Genomic DNA, 12279 nt, shown 5'->3' on the forward strand with positions numbered 1-12279 from the left:
CCACCTACTTTTGACACTGGCTCTGCCCACTGCTGGCTTCAGTCTTGCCCACCATGAGTATGCAATCCCTGACAGAAAGCAGCCCTCAACAGAAAAAAGATTGCCCACCCATGTTTTAAGCTTTACAAAAGACATTGGGAGAGATCTAATCACAGATCTGTTGTGTAATGTGTAGCCTGGCCCTCAGTTCAGGGGAAATGATGAAACGTTGACTAACTGATTAAGTGAAAACAGTGGATATCCAATGGGGAAACATTTCAAGTCTTGTGGTAACTGAGGCATTCTGCCCCAACACATGCTGTACATTCTGCAGTCAAATCATTGCCTACCTAAGACGTTGAATTTGGCAAAGAAAGAGGGAGACTTGAAATTCAATAGCAGAACAAGGATGCTCAAGTAAAGAGGGACCGTTTTCGATTTGCTCCATAGCCGTTCAAATTCCTCAAATCCTGAATCACCGGTAGAAGAAAGCATCCAGGTTCTGTTTCCTGGTACTTCCTTGCCTGCATCACCTGGGCAGATTACTGTAGAAACAAAAGGGAAACAAGCAGTGGTTTACTTCAAGGAAAGCATAACAAGGAGGGGAAACCAGAGCCTAAAGATCAAAATGAGTAAGATGCCTACTGTGGTGTGACTTAGGGATAAACAGAGCAACCCACTTGGGTTCTCCATTTAAGGCAGCCAGTGGCTCTCCAGATCTTGGGACTGCAGTTCCCATCATCCCAGACCACTGGTTATGCTACCTGGGGCTGATGGGAACTTGAGTCCAACAGGATTTAGAGAGTCAGATTCCACATCCGTAATTTAGGGAAACAGCTGACCGTTTTGGCTGCTGAATGCCTGTATGTTGTCTCTTCACACTCACCCACAACTCTCACCACTTTGCAGAAAACAATATAAGGAATATCTATGGAATTTGCTTCTCTTAAGAAGACAGAGAAAGTCTGCTCTTCTGCAAGGGGCAGCCATTTTGCATTAAACCAGTGGCATGCAGTGAATTTTTTCATAAGGGAACAGTTAGGGCCAGAGGTGCCAACTTGAGATGGCAATTGGGGGGGGGGGAGCGACGTCACACGTGTGACATTGCGACATTCCAAAGTTGCACACGTGAGCATCACATCTGCCTCCCTAAGCCAGCCAGACGCCACCTGGGCTTTGAGAACGAGGCTTTAATACTCTGATTCATGGGTAGGCAAACTAAGGCCCGGGGGCCGGATCCGGCCCAACGCTTTCTAAATCCAGCCCGCAGACGGTCCTGGAAGCAGCATGTTTTTACATGAGTAGAATGTGCCCTTTTATTTAAAATGCATCTCTGGGTTATTTGTGGGGCCTGCCTGGTGTTTTTACATGAGTAGAATGTGTGCTTTTATTTAAAATGCATCTCTGGGTTATTTGTGGGGCATAGGAATTCGTTCATTTTTATTTTTATTTCAAAATATAGTCCAGCCCCCCACAAGGTCTGAGGGACAGTGGACCAGCCCCTGCTGAAAGAGCTTGCTGACCCCTGCTCTAATTTACCAGGAACATTTAGGGAAATAGCCTGGTCCCCCTAGCCCACTGACCGCATGCCACTGCATTAAGCTACACCCCCCGACATCAGCCATTCTCAAAATTCCACATGTGCCCCTGGACCCAAAAAAAGTTGACAACTATTGGTATACAACGTTCACATGTCAGTGTAATTCCTTCCTGGACTATGGGTTGCTGACATGAGAACATGCTCAACAAAGCAGCCAACACACAGTTTAAGGGCCTTTTTTAAAATTAAGATGCTGGCCCAACAGATACCCTGAACAGGTTGTGTTTTATGTGAGGCTATGCCCAGGGAGGTCACGTCAGTGCTGCTAATGCAGCGGTTTGACTTCTCCACCAGAGGCACACCCCTCTCTTTAAACAGAAGGGTGCCAACAATAGAGAGGTAAACAGCAAGGAGGGATTTCAGTACCGCTCACCTGCACATTCCTTTTACTCATTCAATCTGTCCCCACCCACTTTAGATGTGATTGATTCAGATTCAGGTTAAAGCACTCTAACCTGCTATTGTCATGTGACCTTAGTCAGTGACCTGTGAAGTACAAGATTACCATTTCTGGGGTCTGATGCAAGCAGCTGCCATTAGTAAACAGCTGTGATTTATGTGCAGAGCGTGGTCTAACTAAGTATTCTGTGGAATTTTCCTAGAGCAAATCTTTTCATCCCACACTGGCTGCATGCCAAGCTGGTTACAATGCCCTTAAGCACAAAGCAGTTGGTCATGTTTCAGAAAAGCCAATGGACACGACCGAGTCATCAGCGTTATTTTTGCAAGTCTGTTTACTCTCCATTGTCTGCATAATAGTTACTGTTTTGAGAGAAAGTTGACAGTACTGCTGCATTTCACGTGAAACTCTTTTCTGGATTGAGGGGGAAGGGAGTGACAAACTGATTATTATTTTTCACACAGGTTTTGACGCAAACACAGAACCCTACAAATTATGTTTTTGGAAGTTACTATTTGCAATCAAGATTGTTATTAATGTGGTTTTTAAATAAGTCTGGGAAAGAAACTTCTGTAATATTTTACTATATTCAGCCAATTTTATTTTTGGTTAATGTTAGTCATTCAGGATAGACCTAACTACTGCATTAAATCTCTTGGAGATGCGTCCCTCTGATTCCAAAAGTATTTTATTGTATTTTAACTATCACTTTTAAGCAGTTTGCTTTCATTACTTTATATTCTAAAATAATGTTTTTTAAATATTGAAAGATGCTTTGAATCTCAGTGTAAATACTATTTATTGAAAGAGAGAGAGAGAATTAGGGGAGGGGGGTTGGAAACTTACCTTTAGTGCTCCCATTTGTACCAGGAACAATATCCGTTACATTAATATGATGAGCATAATCTAAAGAGGGAAAGGAAGACAAACAACTTAGGAACATCTCAGCCCTGCAGCTAGTTTCTTCCGAGGTGTATTTTGGAACAAACAGGATGCATGCTGAAAGCAACATGCAGAGGACTACTATTTCTGAAGCTGCAGTGTCGTTTTAGGTTTTAACAACAAAAAACAACCTTCCCACAGTTCTGTTCTACTCCTCCAGATGTTGTTAAACTCCCAACTCCCATCAAGCCCAATCAATTCAACAACATCTGGAGGGCACCGACTTCCCCATCCCTGATCTACAGCACTGAATTTGTGCCAATGTTCACCACCACCACTGGACCTTGTTTACAATGCCCTTGGGCATATGAAGTGAGAGGTTCACATGCACAGCAATTCCCCCTTGCTTCTGTGTAAGCACAACGAAATAATTGGGAGAGTTAGCTTCCAGGTCAGGAAAAAGGGCACCCAGGTTAGACCTGGGATTGCAAGCCAGTGGGGTGGAGTGATGAAAAGCAAACAAAACTCACTGCAGTCCACTGAAGGCAACCAACCATGCCCTGGGCCTCCACAACCTCTCTCAATGGAAACTACCATATTTTTCGCTCTATAAGACACACTTTTCCCCCTCCAAAAATTAAGGGGAAATGTGTGTGCATCTTATGGAGCGAATGCAGGCTCCATGGTTTCAGTGAAAACAACACGAAGACTCCGGAGCGCAGCGGGAACTCCCGCTGCGCTCCAGAGGCTTCACGTTGCTTTCACTGAAGCCAGGAGAGCAAGAGGGATCGGTGCGCATCGATCCCTCTTGCTCTCCTGGCTTTGCTTTGCTGGAGAGGCGCTGCGCAGCTTTCCCTCTCTGCGCAGCACCCCTTCAGCGAAGCGGGAGGAGAAATGGAAGGGGATCCGCTTGTCCTGCCGCTTAGCTGAAGGGGCACTGCGCAGAGAGGGAGAGTTTTTTCCCCCCTTGTTCTCCCCCTCTAAAACTAGGTGCGTCTTATGGTCGGGTGCTTCCTATAGAACGAAAAATACGGTATAATAGGGCAATTATTAGAGCTTTGTAAGTTTACTACCCCTCCTTCTCTCTCCCCACCTCTTCTCCCTTAACTTTATACTGTAATACCAGATTAAAGTCTCACATCAAATACAACTTTTAAATTATAAACTAGCCAAAGAATTAATGCTTACAAGCACTCTGAAAATACCAGATCCAGAAATTTTGCAGAGTAAAATTCTGTCCAGGCAATGAGCCTCTTTCCCCGTAAGAATATGTCATTTGCATCAGTTCCATTGTCCTCAATTCATCCTTCCTTGCTTGTCTCCCAAGTTTCAGGAAAGCAGTAAGGAATTTCTATCAGGTTTGCACTAGATCAGTGGACCCTGGACAGGAGCCTGATCTTGCTGCAGTGCTGGCTCTGGTTATGTCTAGACCTCTGCTCACTTGCAAGCTTATTCCAAACCCTTTTGTGTTTTTGTCATTACTTTGTCGAATATATCCCTGCGATCATTAGGCAGCAAGAACTTTTAAAAAACAACAACAGCGTAATCTATTTAAAGATACTTACAAGAGTCCAAGGAGCATTTAAAAAAAACAAAAAACCTGTGATTCTGCAACTTAGCCTGCGCTAACTTTTCTTTCTATAAGTGAACTACATTGCCATCTGCTGGATAAATAGCTTAAAACACCTGCAGTTACCGCAATGAAGAAAGACTGTGGCCCACTTTAAAACATAGGCCAATTATGCCTACTCTGATTTACTAAAAGCCAAATTAAGACTTGCTTACATGTTTAGGATTAGTGCAAACACCAAACCAATTTAAACAGCCTTCTTAAAAAATACTCCTCTGATGCATCTGAGATAGTATGGAAACATATTTAAGATGTATATAAAAGCATATATGTAAGATATAGTTAAATTAAAATGTTAACATTGAACAGCCTCCCCAAACTGGTGCTCTTCAGATGTTATGGACTGTAACCCAAGTCAGTCTGTAACCCAAAACATCTGGAGAGCACTAGGTGGGGGAAGGTCATCTGAGAATGATACTCAGATCTCAAAAGATGGCCAAAAAATATAAGGACCTGCATGTTTTCATAACATTTAAATTAGTTCCAGGGCACCACAATGTACAATGTTGAAGAGCTTCCTAGGAATCAGCATCCTTAATAAAGGGCACTACAAAGCAATTTATTTCAAATACAGCGCATTTGTTTATACAGAGAAAAGTTTGTTTTCTCACAGAGATCTTAGTACGCACACTGTAATAGTCTGTTCAGTGTGATATTTGAGTTTTATAAGCAGGTTTTCTAAGGTGCAAATTTATTTAGAGTATTTTTATAGTGCCCTTTGGGCATATTCTCAGGATGATTATAAAAATGAACAACGATGGTTTGGTTTGCACGTCGTTTTAAACCACAGTTAACCTTAACTATGATTTAAAGGGGAATGCACAGCATTCTGGGGCACAGGAAAACAATTGCAGCTACTTCATTTGTCGTGATGACATGCTAGGTAAAGGGTAAAGGGACCCCTGACCATTAGGTCCAGTCGCGGACGACTCTGGGGTTGCGGCGCTCATCTCGCTTTATTAGCCGAGGGAGCCGGCGTACAACTTCCGAGTCATGTGGCCAGCATGACTAAGCCACTTCTTGCGAACCAGAGCAGCGCACGGAAACGCCATTTTTACCTTCACGCCGGAGCGGTACCTATTTATCTACTTGCACTTTGACGTGCTTTCGAACTGCTGGGTTGGCAGGAGCAGGGACTGAGCAACGGGAGCTCACCCCGTCGTGGGGATTCGAACTGCCGACCTTCTGATCAGCAAGTCCTAGGCTCTGTGGTTTAACCCACAGCACTCTCTTCAGACAAACCGTGAGCTACAACCAGATTATGTTCTTGGCCCACTCATGCTTTGTTTGAAGAGAGACAAAGCACAAGTCTGGTTTCAGATACAACGCTAAGCCAAATCATAGCCGAGCACCTGGTAATGTGGCAGCTGTTGTTCAAAGTGATGCGCAAGCAAGGCCAGTACAAAAAATAATAATAACAAAACTTATAAGGAGTCTTCCTCCTGAGAAGACATGTGCAGGATTGCACTACAAGTTATTTTATGTATATGCCACTTTTCTACGGCAGACGGTGTCCAAAGTGGCTTGCAATAAACACTCACATAATTACACACACTGAAACATAGACCAAAACAGAATTTAACAGATGCAGCCATGGGTTTTGCTATGAACTATTACATCTTATTTGCCAGGTAGGAAAAACCAAGGCCCAGCTGCAAGGAATTAAAAGAAAAGTTCACACTTACTATAAATAAATACCCCTGTGTTGTAAAGGAAATTGGACATGAGGACCCAGTAAACCACCATGGCTCCAATAAGGGATACCAACGAAAACAAAAGGCTAGACCATTGACCGAATGATCCAAAGTAATACTTGCAAACATCTGGGAATTCCCAAGTTGAGGTATCTATTAAAGCTGGGGGGACACATAAGCACAGAGTTAATACTAAAATTCAATAATCTAATCATTACTGCTTACACATACTTTGCATTCTGAAGATTCCTAAACATTAAGATACCACAGATTCTCAACAACTGATGCTGAACATCCTAACAAAGTGAAATAAAAGCCTATTGCTTTTAAAGTTATTTGCAAAAATAAAGGTAGCTTACGTTTTTCAAATAGCAACAAAAATATCTAAAATACAATTATAGCATTTAAAGCAACCACCAAGCAGCAAACAGAAGAAGGGTTGCTGACGTATTAGAAGGCATGTTTTCACTTGCCTTCTCAAAACAAGGGAGATGAGTAATGTCCCTCCCAGTACCAGCTGCTGGAAATCGCAGGTGGTCAGTGCACTGTTGTGCTCATGGTCAGTTTGCAGGCTTCCCACAAGCACCTGTTTGCCCATGGTGAGAATAGATACTGGACCAGATGTTTATTGTTCTTAACTGGTTCCTCTGGTGGGAGAATTTTGTCCAGAAAAGGCACAGCACTGAACTGAACCTTGTGTACTGATGGGCTTTATAAATTTGATTTTAAGATATTGGGTGGACTGCGTATAGGATTGTCAAGTGAAGGTTGCAGGAATGGCACAGAGAAACATGAAGTCAGATTTCTGCTAAGTTAATAATTATTAAGCGCCAGAGACCTAGTAAACATTGCATTAAGTTAAAACTATGTATCAATAGCAAACTCGATGAGTGTATCCAACTGCTGAGCAGGCATAGTACTGGAATTAATGGACCTAAGTTACTCATGGATGCAACCCTAATTCTCTGACTGGGAATCCTTTTGTAGTAAAAACGGTGCACCCACGCACAAGAGGGAGGCGATACCTTTACAAAGTAACAGTAAGGAACTAACAGTAATATGGGGGCCAGATACAACAGTGAGATCAGTTGTGGCTTTTCCTGTCACTGTGGTATGTGACAACAAAAGGGAAACTAAAAACCTTTGGCCAGCGTTACAGGAAATGTGACTCTGCGTAGGTCTACGAAACCACAATTGGGGAACCTGTGGGCTTCCAAACATTGCTGGACTACAATTCCCATGAACCCTAGCCACTGACAATGCTGGCTGGTGTTGATGGGAATTAGAGTCCAGCAACACCTAGAGCGCCAAAGGTTCCTCACTGCTGCATTAGACTCCTACGTCCCTGCCACACAGCCTACTCACGTACAGTAGCCCTTATTCATTGCCATTTATAGCAAAAGGTTAATAGTTTGCTTTCAGAACAAAGTGGCATTGCACAGAGCAAGTATTCCATTATCAAGCAGATTCAGCTCGAACTGCTCCTGATGAAAAGGAGTTCTCAGTAATCTCTGTCTGATGGAACCCATTCTACAACAGGCAGGAACAGCTTAGGGTCACTATTTTATAAATATAATTTTTTTATACCCCGTCCTTCCTGGTTTAAAAACTGGGCTCAGGGCGGCTAACAGCAAATATAAAACATTGATTAAAATGCAACTTAGAAACAAAATAAAACAGCAGAAAATACAACAAAAAATGCAGCATCAATATCAATAAAATTCAAAAATTCAGGGGTCATTTGGGGGGACGGGGACCGGTCAGTAGACATCAAGTGATCACCAGGGCTAACTAGTGATCCTACGAGGGCCAGCAAGGAGACCAGGGAAGAATTTAAATGTGGGGCCCCAGAAAGGGTTTCTTCATAGAAGTGGAAAGGGAAAAGGGAATAGAGGATCAGGCTAATTCAAATTGAAGGCGGAATAGCTCTGCCTTACAGGCCCTGCAGAAGGAAATCAAGTCCTGCAGGGCCCTAGTCTTGTGGGACAGAGCATTCCACCAGGTTAGAGCCGTCACTGAAAAAGCCCTGCCCCTGGTGGAGGATAGTTTGGCTTCCTTAGGGACCGGGACCTTTAAGCTATTATTATTCAATGATCCTAGGTTCCTCTGCGGGACATACCAGGAGAGGCGGTCCCATAAGTACAAGTATTGTAGCACTACAATGTCCTCAACTCCTGGACGCAGCAATACATTAAGATGGTGGCTCCCAGAGAGGATACCAAGGGCAGGTTCTAGTGAATTGATGGTGGGCCCTGCTGAGAAGCCAGCAGCTGCCCAAGAGGGTCATATGCCAATGCCAAGCCTGTTTAAGAGCTACTCCAGGATATCAGGAATGTTTTCCTTATTGAAAGAGCACTAGAAGCAGTGAGCAGTCTTCCCCGGCTGTGTACAGCCACAATGGAATTGGGTGTTTTAATGCACAGTTTCAGATATACACACCTAGGTGAAATAGCTCTAGGATCGGTGTAAGAGAACTGAGCATGCGCTATAAAACATGTCCCACTGCCTACACTGCAAAAGTCAATGTGGAAATAAGTCCCCGTAGCAGAACACCACAATCACACAAATAAATACTACTGAAACTCATACTTACGTATCATTGTCCTCGATTTAACAACTCTGTAGCAACAGTAAAGTGTCAATACTCCCATTAACAAAATAATAACAATTCCAGAGGTAAATCCAGCCTGTTTTTTTAAAATGAAAAAAAAAAGAAAACATTAGCAAATTGTGACATTGATGCAAATTAAATTACACCCACACACTGCTGCATTAAGATTGACCTTGACACACCTGTAAGTTACCTTACCTGTTTTATTCCCCAGGGAATACTTAATATAGATGTACCCATCATTGTATTCCAGATCATAAATCTGAGGGGAGAAAACATGCACACGTAAAAATATGAGAAACTAAAACTGATTGCGGAAGCTTTTTCTACGTATTATGAATTTGTGACAAATAATGTACTTCATATCTACCATACTTGGAAAGCATTTCACATACATAGTTACTATGCTTGAGTTTTTGCCGTAACCATCTGTACAGCCATCTATTTTGTAAGCCGTTCCTAATGGACTATACACGTAGATTTCTTCTGGAGCAGGAAGTACGTGATCAGGAGCCACCTAACAAAAGATGAGAACACAAAGTCTTAGTGACAGTGTAAGTCTCTGGTGTTGCAATACAGTACTCCTGCATTCGCAGAAGAATTCAAGAAGGCACTCCAATCCCAGTATTAAGCAAAACAAAAAAAAAATTTCCTTCCAGTAGCACCTTAAAGACCAACTAAGTTAGTTCTTGGTATGAGCTTTCGTGTGCATGCACACTTCTTCAGATACCTGAAGGGTATCTTCAGGTATCTGAAGGGTATCTTCAGGTATCTGAAGAAGTGTGCATGCACACGAAAGCTCATACCAAGAACTAACTTAGTTGGTCTTTAAGGTGCTACTGGAAGGAAAAAATTTTTTTGTTTTGACTATGGCAGACCAACACGGCTACCTATCTGTAAGTAGTATTAAGCAAGTTCTGCCCATTGAGTTCAACAGGCATTACTTGAAATGTGCAAATGTTATTTAATATTTGAGCTTGTATGTTGTGTGGGAGGGGAGCTTTTAAAAACTGAAAGGGGAAAAAACCTGGCAAAAGTAAAAGAATGAAAAAAAGAGAAATGTTAAGTGCCCATGTCTGCAGTCCAACACTTACAATCCTAAAAGTACTATAAATCCAAATGAATTAAATGGAGTTTACTCCTAGTTGAGCGTCCATAATATGGTAGCCCAAGCTATAAAATTTAATAAGACAATTGACTCATTCCCATATTATACAATTAAGGCACATGGTTTCTCCTAAAGCAGCTTGGGTACTGTAGTTTACCCCCTCACAGAACTACAATTCACAGCAGTCTTGAACTACAGTCCCCATAATTATTTTTGGGGGGTGACGCCATGTGCTTTGAATGGATGGTGTTAATCAGCCCAGTGATAAGCCAAACCATGGTTAAGTGTGAATGAGTAAGTGGGCTGATGTACAGTTACAAAAGCTGCTGCCTCTTTGCTTCTCTCCCCATCCTGCTGCACTGCTAGGGACTAAGTACTGGGACTTAGTCCAGCTTAGTATTTTATGTGAACCTGAACTTGGGGCTTGTCCTGGCCAAACAAGCCATGAGTGGTAAGCCGGGCAAACCTTGGTTACACCTCATAGTTTGTTTGGCGCTCCCACACATGGGAGTTTTGCAATAACTTGTCTTTTGCATACCAGTGCTCTATCTGAGGGCGACGCAAGCCTGCTGTAGTAATGAATCCGCTTATTCATTGCTGAAGCTTCATCTGTAATTCTCTGCGTATCATCATTCACAGTAACAATATTTGTAGGTTCTATATGGAATGGCCTGGAAGAGAAATAAAAAACGTAATAGTCTTTAAAGCCATAATCAACAGAAGACTAACATTAGAGGTTGATAATGGAACAAAAGAGTCCAGCATTTGGTTCCCACAATGTCCAACCAGATCCTTATCAAAAGCCTATGAGTCAGACATGAGTAAAGTAGCATTTTCTTGCTCATGTCCCCCAGTACACTGCCTTTAATATTGGAAGCACAATTTAGGTGCCATCACAAAGAAAGCTCAGGCTGGTGCCATAATGAACCTTAGCTGGCTGCTGTACCACCAGGAGGGCCTCTGCTGAAGATCTCAATTTGTGAGCAGGTCTGTTTGGGAGAGTAGTTGCTTAAAGCTGAATGGAGCCTTTTAGGTTAACAAAAACACCTTGAATTTTGCTTGCCAGCACACAGGCAGCCCCATCAAAATTGATGTTGTATGATCATGAAACACTCTCCTACTGCAAATTCTCTCTGCTCAGCAATCTAGCTGCCACATTCTGCACTAGCTGCAACTTCCAAAGCAGCTTTGAGGGCAGCCCCTCATACAGCACATTGCAGTAATCCAATGCATGAGTCATTATAGCCAGATTATCCATGGACTAGAATGACTACATCTGGTGTACCAGCTAAAGAAGAAGAGGAGTTTGGATTTGATATCCCGCTTTATTACCACCCGAAGGAGTCTCAAAGAGGCTAACATTCTCCTTTCCCTTCCTCCCCCACAACAAACACTCTGTGAGGTGAGTGGGGCTGAGAGACTTCAAAGAAGTGTGACTAGCCCAAGGTCACCCAGCAGCTGCATGTGGAGGAGCGGGGACGCGAACCTGGTTCACCAGATTACGAGTCTACTGCTCTTAACCACTGCACCACACTGGCTCTCAAGTGTAAAAGCTAGTAAAAGACACTCTTAGCTGCAGGGGTCATTTACACCTCCAGCAGCAATGCTGGATCCAGGTGGACTCTCAGCCACCTGCTTATTTAGAGGGAATGCAGATGGGGTTCACATGGCTGAATATTCCCTTCATACAAATATAATAGAGTTCTGTAGCACCTAACAAATTTACCTTTAAGCTTTCACAGGCTCTGTTTGAAAAGATTTCCTCTATACAGAAAAATGTCAGGGAGGTGGCTAGGCTTGAAGCCTGCCTAAAAGATAGCAACACTGACTGAAAACCTCAACATTGCTTACAAATCAAATTCAAAATCATAATAGTTTTTTAAGAGACACAAAGAGTACAAGAGTTGACTCATATCTTTATAAATCAGTTAGCCTATTTGAAAAGATACAATCTCACTTGCTCTGTATCATTTGTTGCATGGAACCACATCATAACCACAAAGATGGTGATCAATTATGGAAGGAAAGAACCACAAAAACCAAACACCTTTTTTTCTTTTAGCCACAACAGTGTCACTCCAGGTAACTAAATACCAATGAAACTGTCCCCCAAAATAGCAATTTACATATACTCAAGCAGCTTCTACTTAAGGAAACCAAGGGAACAGCATCAACATTTGAACAGTATGGATTAAACATTACCTTGAAGACCTCCCAAACTGAGACAGCGCTAAGTGGCTCCCAAGCGGACTTCTATTACCCGCCCACCCCCCTTGACTGTATGCTCTTTTAACGTCTAGCAAATTACCCCCCAAGCACACATCAATCTAAGGCTACAAGAACAAGTATTCTCAAAAAGTATCAGCTGGTGGGCC

The 12279-nt window shown here is 42.7% G+C and overlaps 1 protein-coding gene across 2 annotated transcripts in view; it reads right to left on the reverse strand.

Moving 5' to 3' along the window:
• The window catches only part of SLC38A9 (solute carrier family 38 member 9), a 41343-nt gene that overhangs the window by 24115 nt on the left and 4949 nt on the right, over positions 1 to 12279 (reverse strand). For both annotated transcript variants that reach the window (XM_053408205.1, XM_053408204.1), the window contains exons 3-9: positions 10443 to 10575; positions 9192 to 9313; positions 8995 to 9058; positions 8779 to 8872; positions 6177 to 6347; positions 2826 to 2885; positions 330 to 524 (exon numbers count right to left, since the gene is read on the reverse strand). In XM_053408205.1, the coding sequence (XP_053264180.1) occupies positions 330 to 524; positions 2826 to 2885; positions 6177 to 6347; positions 8779 to 8872; positions 8995 to 9058; positions 9192 to 9313; positions 10443 to 10575 (839 nt within the window). The remainder of the gene's footprint in view (positions 1 to 329; positions 525 to 2825; positions 2886 to 6176; positions 6348 to 8778; positions 8873 to 8994; positions 9059 to 9191; positions 9314 to 10442; positions 10576 to 12279) is intronic.

The sequence above is a fragment of the Podarcis raffonei genome, chromosome 11 (assembly GCF_027172205.1).
Source record: "Podarcis raffonei isolate rPodRaf1 chromosome 11, rPodRaf1.pri, whole genome shotgun sequence".
Taxonomy (NCBI): domain Eukaryota; kingdom Metazoa; phylum Chordata; class Lepidosauria; order Squamata; family Lacertidae; genus Podarcis; species Podarcis raffonei.